Source organism: Podospora pseudocomata, assembly GCF_035222375.1.
Source record: "Podospora pseudocomata strain CBS 415.72m chromosome 1 map unlocalized CBS415.72m_1, whole genome shotgun sequence".
Taxonomy (NCBI): domain Eukaryota; kingdom Fungi; phylum Ascomycota; class Sordariomycetes; order Sordariales; family Podosporaceae; genus Podospora; species Podospora pseudocomata.
This window is the reverse complement of record NW_026946363.1, coordinates 5,816,045-5,834,537: the sequence shown is the minus strand read 5'-3', so window position 1 is coordinate 5,834,537 and position 18,493 is coordinate 5,816,045. Positions and strand designations below refer to the sequence as shown.

The window sequence follows — 18,493 nt, the reverse complement described above, 5'->3', positions numbered from 1 at the left end:
ATATTTGAGAACTGAACACTATAGTCGCCAAACAATGTGATTTGGTTGTCGGTTTGACATTCAACATATCCAGTAACACAAACACAAAAATCATTCCAAGAGGATGCTGTATGAAAGATGTATTTATCTAGTAGGTAACCTCCATCAAAACGCAATGCCCTTCTTCCTCCCCTTCTCCTCGCCTCCCCTCCTGACTGCTCCCGCGTAAGAAACGCAGTCTGGGTATTTGGGTATCTTTATTCATTATCCTCCACTCCGTCGCTTTGCAAAAGAGAAAAACACCAGTTCATATCCCATTCATCGATAACAAAAGAAATCCTCCCCTTTCCCGTCAATCATGAGCTGTGGCTGTGTTGATGGGACTTAAATGGCAGCAGTAGTCCCATGTCTCCTCCTTCCAAACCCTCTGCTCTTGCGGGTGGTGGTGCCACCGTGGCGACGGCGACCGCCGCAGGTGTTGCAGGTGAGGAAGCCGACGATGATGCCGAGGAAGTTGATGATGCCGTTGACGATGGCCATGATGATGTTGCCGATGCCGTTGATGATGGCCATGATTGTGCGGCCGATGGTGCGGAGAGCACTCTGGATCTGTTTCAATCGGTTAGTTATCAGTCGCTAGTGATGAAAGGTGGTGGTGGTGGTGGTGGTGGTGGTGGTGGAGGAGGAGGAGGGGACATACGCAAGAGACAACGGCGCCCATTTTGACTGGTTGGCTTGGTTTGGTTTGATTTGTGATTGTTTGTATTTGTGTATTGTTGTGTTGTGTTGTGTTGTGTTTGTTGATGCTGATGAAAGAAAGAAAAAAACAAAATCAAACTCTGGTGGTGGGATGGGAAGATAATATACCAAACTTTCCCCACGACTTGGTTCCTTTTCTTTGAACACAGTTTTCTAGCAGCCACTACCACATACGTCTCCGTCAATAACCTGTTCCTGTCCTGTTCTGTTTGCTCCTGCTGGCTGGGCTGGCTGAACTGGCGCACCCCCGTCATCGTCACTGGTCAACTGGTCTGTCTGGTGGTCGTCTCTGGCCGAATGTGACGTCACTTGGCATTGTCTGCTTTTTTTTGTTTTCTACCCGACCGACCACTAACACACCCCTGTTGTCGATCAATCAGCTTGCGAAAATGACCTCTCTTTTCAATTATGTACAACAGCCCGCAAGAGTACCACCTTTCGTACCGGCCGCCTCCCGAACTGTGGCTTGATCCGCATTCTGATTCGACAGTCCTCAAAGGCGACGCTTGCGCACCACGCGCGTGGCCTGTCTCCGCCAAAGTGGATATTGACGTCATTGACATTTGTCTCTCAAGTGGTCTGTGCCCTTCTCGTCCGCTCTTGGCGCTGCCTGCTTCTGTCAGTTCATCTTGGCGGGTTCCATCGGCTGGATTTTCAGGGTCTTCTGGTGGGACATCAAGCAGTTGTTGTTTGCGGCTGGGCAATGATATCACAGGGAACCCCCAGGGTCTTCACGTGCGAAGCGGTTTCGTAGAAATCTGGAAATATCGGTTCCCTGACAGCTCCATGCAATGAACGAATAGCTTGAGCAAAAGCAAGCGTGTTAGGTAAACATTTCCATGTTCTAATTGTATGCCCACGATGTGGCTGGGGCACGACATCATCAAACGGCTAGATTTCCATTCTTTCCAACTGGCTGTCGACATGATGTGAATATCGTCATGCCCTAAAGCAACGCTTGCAACTGATGTCCCCGGCCCCCATTTCCTCAGCATATGGTATCATCACAACCTCCCTGCCTGTGCCTTCAGCCTCTTCTGTATCTGTACAAACTTGCCGAAGTTCATCTTCGTCGTGCTCGTCTCATCCACCCGCTCTCCACTGACAATGACATGAACCATCATCCTAGGATCGTACCGGAGCTCCGACAACAGCTTGGGTGTGATGAGGAAATACTGACTTGTATGCTCTCGGCACGCAACCTCCACCATCCTCTCGTGAACCATACGCTCGTTGCGCGGGTCCATACCCTGGTTGATCTCGTCCACCACCCGGAATGGCGCCTGAGCCAGAGCCTGTAAAGCCATCAGGTAGAAAATGGTTGACACGGCACGCTCACCACCAGACTGTCTGTGCTGGTCGAGCCGCTGAAGTGTCTCCCCCTGACGGAATCTGACCTTGATATCGATAGCCCACTTGTCAAAATCCGCGTCTTTGTGGACACCAACTTCGCCGGCACAGCTGATTTGCTCAAAGTTATAGCTAAAAGCATCATTAATCTGTCCGACGAGCTCGTCCAGGCGGGGCTCCCATTGGCTCTGGATCTCCTCGATTCTGGCGTTGAGCTGGGCCAGCCTTGTCTCCTGGTTTTCCGCAGCATGGCGAATCTGTTCGATCTTTTGGGCGTAAAGCTCGTACTCTTCCAGCGCCTGGGGGTTACCCGCTTCGATCATCTCCAGCTTCGCCTGCTCTGCCGTGATTAATCCCTCAAACTCGGCCACTGTCCTGTCCCGAGCAGCTGCCAGAAGGGCCACCCTGTTCTCATCGTTCAAGAACTCGCTGACCTTGTCTTGAGCTTCTCCGGCAGTTTGTCTAAACTCCTCGACATCCTTCTTAGCCTGTTCCACCTTTGCTTTCTCGTCTTCTAGTCTGGCTGTGATCTCGGCGTTCTTATCTTTGAGGCACTTGACATCCGATTCGGCCTCCAGCTCCCAGACTTGGGCTTCGAGGAGTTTTTGTCGCATTTTACGGATAGCACCAAGCGTTTCGAAGTGTTTGATGACGGCCTTGGACATGTCCACGGTGGCATCGTCGAGTTGCCTCATAAGATCCACCCTGCGAGCTTTGGCCTCGTCAAGCTCCTTCTGGGTGCGTTCTTGGACCTTTTCTTTGGCATCTGGGAGCGGCTCTGTTAATACACCACAATCGGGTCCACTGCCAGGGGTCTGTCATACCTATCTTGTCCGGCAGGCCGTTCCACTGCGTAAACTCGGCTTGCAATTGGTTCTTCTGCGCCATTAAATCGCTCTGATAGTTGGTTAGTTATATCCAGGTATGCGACAGGAAAAGATACATACCTTCTTCTCCTCAAGTTCCTTGATCTCCGCTGTGAGTGTTTTGTGCTTCTCGGCCACCTCTTTCAACTTTGTCAGCAACTCATCAGTCTTGCCATCGATCTCTTCGATCTTGCGTCTGATTTCGAGCTTTTCAGAACCGTCAACCGGCTGGTCTGTCCAGAACCGGCCCTCGCTGAACCCAGTGACGCGCGTAGAGACCGCCCCCGGCCCATACTCTCTCCGGCGCATGATACGATAAAACTTGCGACCAGCAGAAAAGTAGTTGATGAGCTCGTCCTTTTGGATTTGCTCGAACTGGTCATCGGAAATCTCCTTCAAGCTAAGGGCAGACTGATGTAGTCTTTTCTCTGCGCAAAGCATGGCCAGCACGGGAGCGGGTCCGTCGAGGAAATCGAGAACATAGCCATCGAAGCCATACCGTGAAAGCTGCTCCTGAGGCATAGGTGGCTTGAAGGAATCCAATGAGCTAAAGCAAGTCCGAACAGTAACGGAAAGGCCCAAAGTCCCATACAGCTGGTCGCTCAGCTTTTTGTGGTCCGCTCTGGTCTGTGTCGTGAAACAAAAGAAATCAGATCCCTGGAGCATGGACTGGACCAAGTCCTTGTAGCGCTTGTCTTTAACGGAGCACGTTAGCATGGGAGGCCCAAAGACTTCCTTTTCGAACCCTCCTTGGTTGTCTTTGAGCCAGGCCCAGCCCGCTGCTGCATCAGGGTTCATGTTCTTGAGCTGGTTGAGAAGTTGGCCCTCTTGCGAGTCCAGGGCCTCCAGTTCCTGCACCAATGCCATCTTCTGTTGCCTCAAACCATATCCCTCCGTCTTGATAGCGTCACGTTCTGGGACAAGATCCAAGGCCTTCTGCTGCTTCTCGCGCTTCTGGTGGTCTAGCTCTCGCTGTCAAAACTGTCAGTGACACAAACCTTTCGAGTGTACATAACTGCTCAAACTACCCACAATCTGGAGGTTCCATTCACCAGCCTTGAATTCCTTGGGCTCTTGTGCATACTTTGCCTTCAGATCGGTGATCTCCTTCCTCAAAGCACCCATCCGCTTCCTCTTGTCCTTGAAATTTTCTTCCTCCGTCCGAATCGCGTTTTCGATCTGCGTCATTTTCCCACTTGCTGATTCCACCGGACCCAGCGCTTTGTCGGCCTCGGCTACAGCCTGCTCCAATTCTCGTCGCCGAAGAGTTACGACGCCTCTAACTTTGCGAGAATAATCCTGCTTTCTATTGACGGCTTCGAGGGCTGGCGCGACGCTTCTTTCGAGCCTCTTATAGGCGCGCTGTGACTCTTTCTTGCGCATTCTGGCATCGTTAAAGTGTTCCCTGGCCTCCTGATATTGAGCGATCAGTCGAAGTTGCTTCAGTTTGATCAGCGCTTCCTGGATAGCCTTTCTCTCGCGAAGTTTGTCGACATCCGCCTGCAGAAGCCGCTGTTTGTCCTCCATCCTCTTGACGTCCTCGCGAGTCTTGTCCGTGATGGATTGCACTTCCTTTTGCTCCTTGAATCCCTGTTTCAATTCCTGCTGCCACACAATCATATCCTGTGGCGCGGCGGCATGCAGAGTCTTCTCCAACAGCTCTACCGGAGTCAACCCAGCAAACTCCGCCACCTTGTCCTGTGGTAGGAACTGACATAGGTTGTCGATCTGGATACGAAGGCTCCGCATAAGCTTCTGAACATCCTTGAGGGTGGAACGGCTTCCATTGATAGTGAACTTCCGACTATTATCCTCGCGCCTGATGACAAGCCCAATGACATAGTTCTCGGCATCTTCAGCCTTCCGCTGTAGCTCAACCTCGAGTTCCGCCTCATCGTTGCCGTGCTTGACGAAGTCGCCAAAAGCACTCGCCCTCCCCAGTACGTTCGGTGGATAACCAAGTCCCAAGCAAATGGCACAGACCAGCGAACTTTTCCCTGTGCCGTTTGGCCCAATAACCATATTCAAGTTAGGCCCGAGAGAGAATTCGGCTTCGGAATAGGTAACGAAGTTGCGTAATTTCACTCGCACAATTGCACCCGGTTGAAATGTACTTGCTGATTCGTTCGCGGTAGTGTCATTATCGTGATAAGCCCGTGGCCCATCTCCCCCTCTTCGTCGTAGGAAGCTGTAGTCGTCAGCATCATCTGGGGCAGCTCTTTTCAGCGAGGTCGTGGGCGCCATTTCGCCCAAGCCAAGGTGTAAATGGACTGGGTAAATCGCTTTCCGTCAAAGATTCTTCTGAGAAAGAGGGTGATTTGAAAGACCAAAATCCACAAGGAATATGCACGCCTTTTCGTCGTTACAGCGGGACCTTCAAGAGGTTGAGAACGCGTCGCGTTCGCTGCAGCGCGTGGTGGGGTTGGGGTTAATTGGTAAACTCAAAGGTGGAACTGCAATCCATACCCAAGTCCGTGCACTGCGAACAAGAGGCTGTCAGTGTCGTCCAAGCTCGCCCAATGCAACTGCTGTTGCTTAGGTAAGATATTATATTTGGCTGTTCCCAAGTTCAACATCACAGCTGCTATCAACGAAGGAGAACGACAAGGTGGGCGGATTTTCGAGTACGAGTGGCCATGAAATTTCGATCTGTTACAGTACAACTGTTCGGGACAGTACAAAATATGGGTGTATCATTTTGAATCTCATGATGACAAGTGTAGGCTCGAAAGAATAAAGGAGCCCCTTTGCCGGGGACCAGAGGTTCTCACCATGGGTAGATAGATATTATGTATCATGGATCAGATCAGTAGTTTTAGATGTATCGGCATGAAGAAGTGGTTCCGGGATCGTGTTTTGGGGCCAGAATACTTGGCACAACCAGTTTTGTCTGGAATTCCATCACACATAAAAACAAAACACCATGCTTCTGCTGCATTCCTCACACTCTTCCACACCAACACTGAGATATACCGGTACAGACAACACAGAGGATTCTCTCATACTGGGTACATGCGTGTTATCATCGATAAACTACTCATATGGGTAGTTGATGCCAGCACACAAGAGCGTGTACTGTTGGATCCTGGCAGAAAACACCCCAAGGGTCTTGATTTCCGAATGCCTTCAGCTCGACAACTCGAGATACCGAGCTTCCCCTTGCATAGTAGGTGACGACGAGCAAAGCCGTAAAATGCACTGTATGGTTCCATGTCATATCGCGTTTCCATCTTACTGGCCAGCCCCATTGGAGCACTGGTTTTTCAGGCCCACGCGAGCCCGGCAGCGACTCTGTTGCAGCGGGTTGTTTTGTTTAGATCACAACAAAGCTGGTTGCTATGCAAGCTTTCTCTCGCTCCTACCCTTCCCTCAGGCCCCACGCTTTTCACTCCCCGCCATTCCACTCGCTGTATCTATCAAACTCCGCCCACCGACCCCAACTCCCACTCTCCTTCTCTCTCCAGATCGTCGCCGGGCAGTGCTGACCTTCGCACCACCACCACCACCACCACCACCACCACCACAGTCGTTTAGCTTCTTACACACTCATTTTTGTGTCTCTTTCCTTCCATCGCCAGTTGGACCTCAACACCACTCGTTAATTCATTTACAGCTTCTAATTCCCGAGGTTACATCTTCCAACCGACTCCTTCACTATCAGTGCAACTTTCCAACCATCCGATCGTCGATTTGCTTCTTACAGTCCTTTCTGCATCGGACCATGTACTGATCCGCCCTCCTTCCCGTCAATCATGGATAGGCACAGCAACTCGCGACATGGCCGCCAGCCGCTCGCTGACACGACCAAGCGAGTCAACAATACAACCGTCGTCAGCACGGCGCGTTCCCATCACAAAGGCAATGATGAGAACTACGTATTGAGGTCCAAGAAGGTTGTCAGAGGCTCGTCAACATCTGTTGTCGCCGGTACAAGTCATCAAGTCGAGCGTCAGACGAAAGGCACATCAGATCGACCAGTTGCAGTAGAACGGCCTGCGCCAGTCAATCAGCATCTTTCAGCTGTTTCTCAGGAAGTCGACCTCGAAGCCGCCCGGCGCATCTCTCAGTTTTCCAATGTTTCTTCCAATGCCTCCACCACAAGACAGCTCAAGACACACATTGGACCTTGGCAGCTGGGCAAGACTTTAGGCAAGGGGACTTCGGCGCGTGTTCGTCTCGCACGTCACCGTGTTACTGGCCAATTGGTGGCCATCAAGATTTTGTCCAAAAGCACCGCCTTCATCAACCAGTCGGGTAGTCTGGCGAATCTTGACCGGCTCGAATATCGAACTCCCCAAACCGATGCGGAAGGCGGTCTTCGTCGAATGCCGATAGCTATCGAGCGCGAAATTGCCGTCCTTAAGCTCATCGAGCATCCAAACATTATCAAACTGCTTGACATATGGGAGAACAGGTCGGAGATGTAAGTCAGCATACCCCGTGCGTGCTCGAATTGTGGACTAAACTCGATGCTCCTTACTAGCTACATGGTCACCGAATTTGTTGAAAAAGGCGACATGTTCGAGTTTATCCGCTCCGTTGGTGCTCTACGTGAATGGGAGGTCGTCTTTTACTTCCGCCAGATCATGAGTGCGTTGGATTACTGCCATTCATTGAACATCTGCCACCGAGATCTCAAGCCGGAGAACATTCTGCTTCACAGCAGTGGTCAGGTCAAAATTGCAGACTTTGGGATGGCGGCTTTGCAACAAAGCCAACACCATCAGCTCACAACGGCCTGTGGAAGTCCTCACTATGCGGCTCCCGAGTTGCTTCGACACCAGGCCTACAAAGGCTCAGCGGTCGACATTTGGAGCATGGGCGTCATCCTGTTCGTCATGCTTGCTGGCTATTTGCCGTTTGATGACGACGACCTTGGTGTCATGATTCAAAAGGCCAAACGCGCCGAGTACCGCATGCCCCCGCATTTGAGCAGGGAAGCTCAGGATCTGATCCGGAGGATGCTGGTGCCCCAGCCTGCGAATCGTATCACCATGGCCCAGATGTGGCAGCACCCGCTCATCCTCAAGTACCCCGATATTCCACAATGCTTCGAGTGGGAACAGCGCCAGCAATCAGGTTTGCAGAAACGCAATGTCTCGTCCATCCCTGAGGCGGAGGTGGACATTCAGATTCTGAGACAGCTCAAGGCGCTCTGGCACGCGTACCCCGAAGCTGAGCTCAAGCTCAAGTTGGCCCAGGAAAAGTAAGTTCTCCTGCCTTTATTGCGGTGACAACGCAGGGAACTAATCATTCCGGCAGACCGAACGACCAGAAACTGTTCTATCACCTGCTCTATAATCACCGTGAAGTCCAGTTGGAAAACTACAACAACAACGTACCCATCTCGAAGAGCGATTATCATCACCTCAAGCCTCCCAACTGGGGCAAACGCATCTCCACTTGCGAGTTTACCCAGCCAGGGCGATACGGTCAGAAACGAGCAGTGTCAAAGTTCACAGTCATCTCGAATGTGCCGGGGAAAGCAGACAAGGACGAAACGGGCACAATACGCAGCTATGATCCTTACAATGCGTCCCGGGTGTTCCATTCTGTCCCGTACGCCAGTCACGCCAAGATTATAGTTCACCGCAATGGCTCTCAGGATGGCATCGGACGTTCTCCCACCACTGTCTCGCACTCGTATCGTTCATACAGGTCCAAGGGTGGTTCGGTGCGACACCAGCTTCGAAACCCTTCGCAACGGACCGCGACAACAGCCGGTCGTCTGCGAACCCCTCGGGGCTCCATGGGCTCAATTCATAGCCACCACAGCACCCCGAGAGTTCGTGTCAGCAGCAGGCTCTCCAGGCGTGGGGTTGACTTCTCAGCAGTCCGCAAAGGTCAGAAGTATCAGGGAAGCCGACATGGTTCTGTGGCTGCCCCAGCTAGCATTGCGGGCGACAACACGACATACGACCGCGATGCCTACTCACCACGGAAAGCCACCAAGACCCCAGGGCCTATGACCACCGTGTCTATGGCTGACGTCAATAACAACAAGAAGGAGGAGAGGGTGCTTTGGGGCGAAGAACTCAAACAGTTTCATACCTCGATTGCCCGAGACATTGACGAAGCCTTCGGTAGCTCACTCCTCGTGTCAGCGCCCAGCGAGACGTTACTTCAGAGCCGTGAAGGGAGCCACTTGAGCTTTTCTTTGGCTGATTCGTCTTTTGCGCAAATGTCGCAGTCGTCGCTTGCTGGTCCGCGCTCGTTTGCGAGTAACCAGCGAGAGTATAGCAGACCATTGCCTCCAGTTCCGTCCCGATCCACCGTCTCTCCTCTGTCAATCCGCAAGCAGAGTCTGGAGGTTGCGCCTGTAACGCATAAAGTCTCACTCCTTGACCCTGGCTCAAGCATTCATCTTCCTGATCGTCGGGTGGTGTCAGATCCGATTCACAACCGCTCAGTGAAGACAGTCAACCCGCTTCCATCTATTTATGAGAGCAGCCCGGAGGCTGTCCCTGCGGAAACCCCAGCTCGTGTTAAGAACAGAGGGCTGGATTATTTGTCCCGGGCTGAGAACACCATTCGGGTGGTGAACTCGCCAACGGCGGTAGAAGGTGGCGATCCGGCTGCGGTCCCGCGGCCGCTCAACGTCCGCAAGCTATCTCTCCATCCAACCAAGAACGAACGCCCTACCACTGTTCAGGAGTCACGAAGACATGCATCCTACTCGGGTCATCAACCGACCCGTTCGGTTGACAATACAGAGAATGGCGTTGGTGCGCAGCCCAAGAACAGGGTGTCATCTTGGTTCAAACGCGCCTCCAAGGATGGAAACAGCCCTGCCGTTACCCCCACCACCGGGACGTTCCCCCAGCACGGCGAGGAATACGCCGGTTCGGAGGCTAGCGGGCCCAGCAGGCCTGTCTCGTATTCCATCGACGAGCCTGCGGCATCGCGCGCTCAGAAGAAGAAGGCGTTTGGTTTGTCGTTCTGGAAGAGCAACAAGGATGGGCCGAAGATGTCTATTGGAGGTGAGAAGAAGACGCTGTGCTATGTCTTCAGCTGTGACATGCTAACTTTGCTTTGCCATGATAGATTCCGAGTTTGAAGATGTGCACGTCCACGAAGACGGCAGGTCTCAGAAGAGATCTAAGGAGAAGCACAACAGTATGGCCGCTCAAAGTGTCTGGTCTGAGAGCGATGGGGGTGGCCGTAAGATTGAGGTGCAGCAGAACTGGCTGGCACGGCTATTCAGGGTCAAGCCGGCCATGCGATATCTTTGCTTTGCCATCCCCAAGCGGCGCGCGCGTCAGGAGATGGCGATCTTGCTTCGTGACTGGCGCAAGTATGGCATCAAGGATATCGAGGTTGACAAGGAGCGCAACATCATCTTTGCCCGTGTCGCTGCCAAGAACTGTAGGTTTTCTTCCCATTGTTTGTGAGGTCCGCTTGCTGATCACCCCTCCGTCATTAGATCTCAACCTCAAGGAAGTATCTTTTGCCATCGAGCTCATGACCGTCATTGAGCACGGGAAGCGAAACCAGCTCTGCATTGCTCGGTTCACACAGGAGAAGGGCGCCGCCAGCAGCTTCCACAAGGTGGTGGAGGCCATCAGCACTGCTTTCGATAACCGGGCTCTCATGGTTACCGACAAGCGGAAGATCAGTATGATGATCAAGACGCTCAACTCCTAATATCGACGATGGCCGGACGAATATCCTCTTTGCACCTTTTTTTTTTTTTTTTTTTTTTTTTGGTTTGTTTTCTTCGGCATTCTCTCACACCTGCTATTGGCCACAATGGAAGGGAATTTAGGAGGTTTTCTTTCCACTGTCTGCATCTGGCACTTGGTCTTCGGACCTGGGTTTTTTCTTCGTCTATATATGGCGGAGTTTGGCCACCAGGGTCTGGTAATATTACTATTGGAGTGAATAGGTGCTGACGGCAGGTATACCTTGAGTTTGGGAAATAGCTTGGAGAAAAGAAGGAAGCATTGGAGATGATCGGGTCAGATGGATAAGACGGGGGCCTTGGCTGGGGGGTTACAGGGAAAGGGTGTGTTTTGGTTTCCCCATTCAGCGACAGATGGGGCTAGATGTTTTGCTAGATACCCGCGCTCGGAGGTTCGAGTTTTGTTCGAGGTTTTCCATACCTTTCGTGCATAAAATTCTAGGATTGTTAGGTAGCAGGCCAGGCAGGATGAATGTAATCAAATAATGTGTTACCATCAGTCTGTACCAAAAAGCCCCCTTTTTTGCTCTTGAGAATGAATTCAGGGGTTTGTTTTGTTAGCGATGCAGGGTTGCCGGGGGCAGCGGCGGGCGAATCGGCGATGTTCTGTTCGATTCTGCAATTCGTTAATTGCCGGTTGGCCTTCCGGGGGTGGGACATTTGGGAATTGCCCAATTATCTTGAGGTTTCTGATGTCGGGATGTGCCGGACCGGCGCGGACGGATGGGTTGACAGGCTGGGTCAGCCAAGTTGTTGGGAAAAGGTGGTCGCGGGTAGAAAAAAAAGGCGAGAGCGCGTTTTTCCATCTCAGCTTTTTGGCACATCGTTCTCCTGTCATCTAATACCCTCCTTCTCGCAGCAACTCACTCTCCCTCTGGTGTCTCTTCTTTTTTTTGGGCGCCGGAGTTATCTCATTCACAAAGTACGTAGCTGATCAGGCACCCCCGCACCTCCCCCTCCCGCAGCAACGACTGCTAACCGCCGCTCGGCGCTAGATACAGGGCTACGGTTTGTTTGTCAGGCGACTTTTTTTTTTCCCCAGCATGCTTCGATCGGTTCGCATTGCCGGGCCCGCAGCCCGCGCCAGCCTTGGGGTGCCGAGGACAGCCAGCCGGTCGCTGAGCACATGTCTCAAGGCGACGGCCGGTGCGTGCAACGCTCCCATTTCGTCACTTTCCAACAGCCAAACCGCCAACCCCGCCATCCGCCACCAGAGAACCTTCCACAGTAGTGCCGCGAGAATGTCGGCCAACACCAGAACCGAGAGCGATGCCTTTGGCGAGATCCAGGTCCCGGCCGACAAGTACTGGGGCGCTCAGACTGAGCGTTCCCTCGAGAACTTCAAGATCAACCAGCCCCAGGACCGCATGCCCGCACCTATCGTCAAGGCGTTTGGTATCCTCAAGGGTGCTGCGGCGACGGTGAACATGCGCTATGGCCTTGGTATGTATCCTCTTTTTGCGCTCTTGCAATTCGCTCTGGTATATGTCGTCCGAAGAAGAACGAGGGGCTGACCAGACGGGCAATATGTAGATCCTGAGATCGGCAAGGCCATTCAGCAGGCCGCGAAGGAGGTTGCTGACCTCAAGCTCCTCGACCACTTCCCCCTCGTCGTCTGGCAGACCGGCTCCGGCACTCAGTCCAACATGAACGCCAACGAGGTCATCAGCAACAGAGCCATCGAGATTCTGGGCGGCAAGATGGGTTCCAAGAAGCCTGTGCACCCCAACGACCACGTCAACCGCTCGGCTTCGTCCAACGACACCTTCCCCACCGTCATGCACATTGCTGCTGTGCTCGAGTTTGAGAACACCCTCCTCCCTGCGCTCAAGAGCCTTCGCGATGCGCTCCAGGCCAAGGTTGAGGAGTTCGAGGCCAAGAAGATCATCAAGATTGGCCGCACCCATCTCCAGGATGCCACTCCCCTGACCCTCGCTCAGGAGTTCGGCGGCTATGTTGCCCAGCTCGACTTCGGCATCAAGCGCGTCGAGTCTTCCCTCCCCGACCTCCGTCTCCTCGCCCAGGGCGGCACCGCCGTCGGCACCGGCATCAACACCTTCGAGGGCTTCGCCGAGGCCATCGCTGAGGAGGTTTCCAAGATGACCGGCACCGAGTTCAAGACTGCCCCCAACAAGTTCGAGGCGCTCGCTGCCCACGACGCCATCGTCCAGGCCCACGGCAGCCTCAACACCCTCGCTGCCTCGCTCAGCAAGATTGCTCAGGACATCCGCTACCTCGGCAGCGGTCCCCGTTGCGGTCTCGGCGAGCTCAACCTCCCTGAGAACGAGCCCGGTTCGTCCATCATGCCTGGCAAGGTCAACCCCACCCAGTGCGAGGCCCTCACCATGGTCTGCGCTCAGGTTATGGGTAACCAGGTTGCTTGCACCATCGGCGGCATGAACGGCCAGTTCGAGCTCAACGTGTACAAGCCCCTGATTATCCGCAACCTCCTTCACAGCATCCGCATCCTGGCCGACGGCATGAGGAGCTTTGAGAAGAACCTTGTTGTCGGCCTCTCTGCCAACGAGAAGAAGATTGCCAGCATCATGAAGGAGTCGTAAGTCTTCCTGAACCCAAACTGACTCGTGAGATATTGCATACTGACTTGACACTTTGTTAGTCTCATGTTGGTTACCTGCCTCAACCCCAAGATTGGCTACGACATGGCGAGCAAGGTCGCCAAGAACGCCCACAAGAAGGGCCTGACCCTCAAGGAGTCGGCCATGGAGCTCAACGCCCTCACCGAGGAGGAGTTTGACACCCTCGTCAGACCCGAGCTCATGGTTGGCCCTTCCCCCTACAAGGGTTAAACTGCCAGCCACCAGAAGAATGCTGGAACCCAGAGAGAGCGTAGAGGGGTCGTGTGATGTCGGCGAGCGTATCGTGTAGTCGTCTCGATAAAGCCTCCCCTTGATTGGGTAAAGGTCTTGATATGTGAGACTTGGGGTTAAAACCCAAAGGCAGCGATATGCCTGACCGCATCACCGACCACCCATCACTTTTGCGTGAAACACACCTCCGTGTAATAATATACCCCTTGTCGTCGATGACTTCCTTCACCTTACCGTTACATACCCCTTAACCTTTTCACCTCTACGAAGATGCGTTATGATTAGAAAATTAGCCATGAAGAAAATTAAATTGATACCACCACTGCTATATATATTCATTTTTGCGGGGAGAGGAGAGAAGGTTGTTTCATGATGTGTCACTGAGATAAGAGCTAGAAGGAAGCCGAGCCACGGCTATGGTGATGGGTATGTATGATGTTCCATGTGGTCTGGTCTGGCCAACGTAATGATATGCCAATTGGAATCACGGGTCTGAAGCCCTTTTTCCCCCCTTCGTATTGCGACATGTAGCATCACCGTCGACACAAACCCTGGTAAGTAAGTGTAAGAGATATCGGAAAGTATCGGGCGGACGGGGCGGCCGGTAGTAAACGGGCAAGGGCAGACAGGCGAGGTGTCATAGCACAACCAGACAACGCAGACAGAGGCGGATGCATGACGCCGATGAGGACATGGTATTGGGGGAGAGGGGGGGGCGATGACCTCGGCTCTGGGCCGGCAGATCGGAGGTTCACGGCGGTGGTGGAGAAAGGCGAGGGAAGTGGGGAGAGCTTTTGTTTTTTGGTTTTGCCAACCCCCAGCTTTTCTTGGCTTACGGGAGCTGGGGGTGATTGGCTTGGCTTATGATGTATGGAAAGGAAAGGGTTGTTGGAAGAGGAATTTCTTTATCTCGATGGGATCGAGTAATCTGTTTGGGGGGTAATCGCCGATATCGCTGGAGAGAGGGGTGATTTACTCGATGGGAATAAGAAGGAGAGATGGAGGACTTTGGGGGTTACAGAAGGAGGTTTAGAAACCACATAAAAGAATTGGATGGCGACGGAGGGGTTTTGAAAGGGTGTTTGTTTGATGGCGGGGAACGAGTAGGTGAGGTCATCGGAGCGCAAGTCATTACGCTGGTAGGGGCGTGGCACATGTCACATCACATGTGAAGAGCTACACCCGTTGTGAGCCTTGTCCAGTTTTCCCCTGATTGTGGGGTAGCTGAGTTGACCAATGGCAGCGGTGGAAGGACCCGGACGGCCGAGCGAACATGGGAATTGAATGCCATAAAGAGACCAACCACATGTTATGGATTTGCTGGGAGAGGCGATGATGGAGTCCCTTGAACCGGATTGCCGAGTGGTGAGGAAGCAGAAGGAGGCAAGAGATTGTCTTGGGGGAAGATGGGTTAGATAGATATAGGTCTAGGTTCATGTCGGGTTTTGGATGTTTTTGGAGGGACGTCATCGTTTTGACAGCACATCATCAAAACTCCAAGCGTTTGCTTTCGCCGCATGCGGGAGCGTTTTTCTCTGGTTTCTTGAACAACTTCGCGCATCTTGCTCTGATAACCTCTCTCTACCGAGGGAGACACGACAATTGGTTTATTTATCGGTGAGTCAGGTTGGTTCCTTCTCTTGACTCAATCAGCTCGTCTGAGGTCGTTGTCTGTCGGTCACGGGCATGCGTTTTGGATTCAAGGGAGAGCTTCGTTATGACAATAGCTCGAGATCTCTCCCTTTCTGGTCCTGTTCTTTTTTCCCACTTTCTCTGATACACACATCCGCGTCCCCGGCACTCATACGTCAATTGAAACTCACACTCCCCGCCTTTTTTCTTTGTTCCATTTCCCCATACAGCTCTTCCTCCACAATTTGGGTGAACCACACCCTGCCCACTCACCCCCCCCACTACCAATTGGCAGCTGTTTTACGACTAAGTACTTGACCCGCGGCTCACCTCGGCATTTTCACAACCGTTAGCGATTGTTGATTGACTCAGCTTGCTCTTTCGTCACGAGGTCCTAACGTTTTTGGTTCTGTTCTAGAATATATATCTATATCTATATATATCTCTATATATAAACAGCTTCGCCTCCCTTTTTTAGGATAACGGAGCTTTGCAAACACCACACCCACCCACATCACCCCACGCACACAACATCACAATGCCTAGCACCGAGTCCATCCTTCAGGGCGTCAACGTCCTCGGCCCCGTTTCGGAGTCACAAAAGAAGATTCTCACACCGGAAGCTCTTGCTTTCTTGGCCCTTCTCCAGCGGTCATTCAACTCTACTCGCAAGGCTCTCCTTGAGCGCCGCAAGATCCGCCAGGCCGAGCTCGACAAGGGCGCTCTGCCTGACTTCCTTCCCGAGACCAGACACATTCGCGAGAACCCAACATGGAAGGGCGCGCCGCCCGCTCCCGGGCTTGTGGACCGTCGTGTGGAGATCACGGGCCCTACTGACCGCAAGATGGTGGTGAACGCGTTGAACGCTGATGTGTGGACTTACATGGCTGATTTTGAGGGTGAGTTTTGGGAATGAGATGAGATCGAGGGAGGGGCGGTGGTTCTGACATGTTATTCACAGACTCCAGCGCTCCCACATGGGACAACATGATCAACGGCCAGGTCAACCTCTACGACGCCAACCGCCGCCAGGTCGACTTCAAGATCGGCAACAAGGAGTACAAGCTCCGCACTGATAAGAAGCTCCCCACCTTGATTGTCCGCCCCCGTGGCTGGCATCTGGAGGAGAAGCACGTTACCGTCGACGGCGAGCCCATGTCTGGCTCTCTCTTCGACTTCGGTCTGTACTTCTTCCACAATGCCTTCCAGACCGTCAAGATGGGCTTCGGCCCTTACTTCTACCTTCCCAAGATGGAGTCTCACCTTGAGGCCCGTCTCTGGAACGATGTCTTCAACCTTGCTCAGGACTACATCGGCATGCCCAGAGGCACCATTCGCGGCACCGTCCTCATCGAGACCATCCTCGCCGCCTTTGAGATGGACGAGATCATCTACGAGCTCCGCGACCACTCTTCCGGCTTGAACTGTGGCAGGTGGGATTACATCTTCTCCGTGATCAAGAAGTTCCGTCAAAACTCCAACTTTGTCCTTCCCGATCGGTCGGCCGTCACCATGACCGTTCCCTTCATGGACGCCTACGTCAAGCTCCTCATCCAGACTTGCCACAAGCGCGGTGTCCACGCCATGGGTGGCATGGCTGCCCAGATTCCCATCAAGGACGACCCCAAGGCCAATGAGGCGGCTATGGAGGGTGTCAGAGCGGACAAGCTCCGCGAGGTCAAGGCCGGCCACGACGGCACCTGGGTTGCTCACCCTGCGCTGGCGGGCATCGCGGTGGACATCTTCAACAAGCACATGCCCACTCCCAACCAGCTGTTTGTCAGACGGGAGGATGTCACGATTGGTCAGAATGACTTGTTGAACATGAACGTGCCTGGTCAGATCACCGAGGCGGGTATCAGGAAGAACCTGAACATTGGCCTGGGCTACATGGAGGCTTGGATTAGGGGTGTTGGGTGTGTTCCTATTAACTACTTGATGTGAGTATTTCTCCGCTGCATACCATGACGAAGAGACACGATGCTGACGATGAAAACAGGGAGGACGCCGCCACAGCCGAGGTTTCCCGCTCCCAGCTCTGGCAGTGGGTGCGCCACGGCGTCACCACCGCCGAGGGCAAGAAGGTTGACAAGCAGTACGCCCTCAAGCTCCTCAAGGAGCAGACCCAGGAGCTCGCCGGCAAGGCTCCTCAGGGCAACAAGTATGGTCTTGCGGCCCAGTACTTTTCCGGTCAGGTCACCGGTGAGGACTATGCTGATTTCTTGACGAGCCTGCTCTACAATGAGATCACCTCTGCTGGTCCGGCGAGAGCGGCTGCTAAGTTGTAAGTGGAGAAGGGGGGTGATGGGGGAGAAGTTAATGATGACGTGGTGGTGAGCGAAGAGAAGCAAGACTGTAAACTTTGTGCATTTGAGGCGTTGCGTTTGATATTTTTATTTTTATTTTTTTTGGTTTTACAGGATATGCAAATATGAATTGGATATTATGAGATCTCACCTACCTTAAGAGGGATGGCTTGGTGTGTTGATGGTGAAGTGCTTGGGCCATTGAAAGCCCGGTCACCCACCGTCTGGTTCATGGTGTCTCTTGAGGTTAAGTTGACTCGAGTGTAGTTGGTGTAGAGCAATCAGTCTATCTGTCAGCATGCTGCCTCCTCAATCTGGCTGTCCGTTGTTTAGTCTGTTTAGGGTATCCTATGGTCTACTGATCAGTTCCATCACCCATCAGTCCACCACCCATCAATCCACCACCCATCAGTCTATCCAAATGTCTTTGTTATCTGTATTCCGTCCCCTCTACCCAACGTGCTCAACAAGCCCCGCACAGTCCCGCCTATATGACTGCTTATTTATCTCAGCGAGAAGTCTTTTCTCGACTTCAGATCTCCACAACAACACTGCGGAACGGACGGAATCGAGAGAAGAAGAGAGAGGGGTGACCAGGGCTGTGGGCATGTACCGTCAACCGTCGTGGAGTGCTCGAAGGTGAATGGGTGGAGTAGTAGTGCTTCCCATCAGTCCCTCCTCTTCCACAGCTTTGACCCATGCGCTCACACGCATGGTTCGGTGATATATATACCTTTTCGGTCCTTGCTGCCCGACAAAAGTGAAGCCTTTGGCGTACCGAAATTGGTGGTTTTACCTTGCTGATTATCATCCAGTTGACTACCTAGTCGATTGCCCAGTCAACTACCCAGTTAACTACCCAGTTAACAACCTAGTTAACTACCTAGTAGCACTAGTAGCATCACTATTACTCGCGATACCCAGGGATGTAGGAGTCATATCAAGAGAAACTCCAGGGGCTGCTTTTTGTGCATGCGGTTTGCATGGTGTCAGACGCTAATGAGCTTGTTGATGATGGGGACATTTTACCCCCCAACCATACCACAACATACCTACCTTTCACATCACACCCATTCATTCCGGTATCAT

General features: G+C 52.8%; 6 protein-coding genes across 6 annotated transcripts; 4 read left to right on the top strand and 2 right to left on the bottom strand.

The window, feature by feature from the left end:
- Nucleotides 1–123: 123 nt before the first annotated feature.
- QC762_119345 (uncharacterized protein) lies at nucleotides 124–805 on the bottom strand. Its single transcript, XM_062886371.1, has 2 exons — nucleotides 680–805; nucleotides 124–588 (listed from the first exon to the last, which is right to left on the bottom strand). Exons 1-2 carry the CDS (start codon nucleotides 698–700, stop codon nucleotides 364–366), a joined length of 246 nt encoding a protein of 81 aa, XP_062749448.1. The 5' UTR covers nucleotides 701–805; the 3' UTR covers nucleotides 124–363.
- A 750-nt stretch (nucleotides 806–1,555) lies between these two features.
- Nucleotides 1,556–5,504, bottom strand: SMC5 (Structural maintenance of chromosomes protein 5). Its single transcript, XM_062886370.1, has 5 exons — nucleotides 5,425–5,504; nucleotides 3,987–5,376; nucleotides 3,036–3,926; nucleotides 2,913–2,985; nucleotides 1,556–2,854 (listed from the first exon to the last, which is right to left on the bottom strand). The coding sequence occupies exons 2-5, from the start codon at nucleotides 5,196–5,198 to the stop codon at nucleotides 1,743–1,745; spliced, it is 3,288 nt and encodes a 1,095-aa protein (XP_062749447.1). The 5' UTR covers nucleotides 5,199–5,376; nucleotides 5,425–5,504; the 3' UTR covers nucleotides 1,556–1,742.
- Nucleotides 5,505–6,706: 1,202 nt separating this feature from the next.
- Nucleotides 6,707–10,598, top strand: GIN4 (serine/threonine-protein kinase gin4; the record flags this gene model as incomplete). Its single annotated transcript, XM_062886369.1, has 5 exons — nucleotides 6,707–7,377; nucleotides 7,438–8,160; nucleotides 8,217–9,934; nucleotides 9,999–10,319; nucleotides 10,378–10,598. The coding sequence occupies 5 exons, from the start codon at nucleotides 6,707–6,709 to the stop codon at nucleotides 10,596–10,598; spliced, it is 3,654 nt and encodes a 1,217-aa protein (XP_062749446.1).
- Nucleotides 10,599–11,277: 679 nt separating this feature from the next.
- Nucleotides 11,278–13,870, top strand: FUM1 (fumarase fum1). The gene is made up of 4 exons (XM_062886368.1): nucleotides 11,278–11,557; nucleotides 11,631–12,078; nucleotides 12,169–13,192; nucleotides 13,256–13,870. Exons 1-4 carry the CDS (start codon nucleotides 11,336–11,338, stop codon nucleotides 13,443–13,445), a joined length of 1,884 nt encoding a protein of 627 aa, XP_062749445.1. The 5' UTR covers nucleotides 11,278–11,335; the 3' UTR covers nucleotides 13,446–13,870.
- Nucleotides 13,871–14,800: 930 nt separating this feature from the next.
- QC762_0019390 (uncharacterized protein) lies at nucleotides 14,801–15,576 on the top strand (the record flags this gene model as incomplete). Its single annotated transcript, XM_062883060.1, has 2 exons — nucleotides 14,801–15,083; nucleotides 15,558–15,576. The coding sequence occupies exons 1-2, from the start codon at nucleotides 14,902–14,904 to the stop codon at nucleotides 15,574–15,576; spliced, it is 201 nt and encodes a 66-aa protein (XP_062749444.1). The 5' UTR covers nucleotides 14,801–14,901.
- A 60-nt stretch (nucleotides 15,577–15,636) lies between these two features.
- Nucleotides 15,637–17,519, top strand: ACU9 (Malate synthase, glyoxysomal; the record flags this gene model as incomplete). The annotated part of the gene is made up of 3 exons (XM_062886367.1): nucleotides 15,637–15,997; nucleotides 16,060–17,038; nucleotides 17,098–17,519. 3 exons carry the CDS (start codon nucleotides 15,637–15,639, stop codon nucleotides 17,384–17,386), a joined length of 1,629 nt encoding a protein of 542 aa, XP_062749443.1. The 3' UTR covers nucleotides 17,387–17,519.
- Nucleotides 17,520–18,493: the final 974 nt, after the last annotated feature.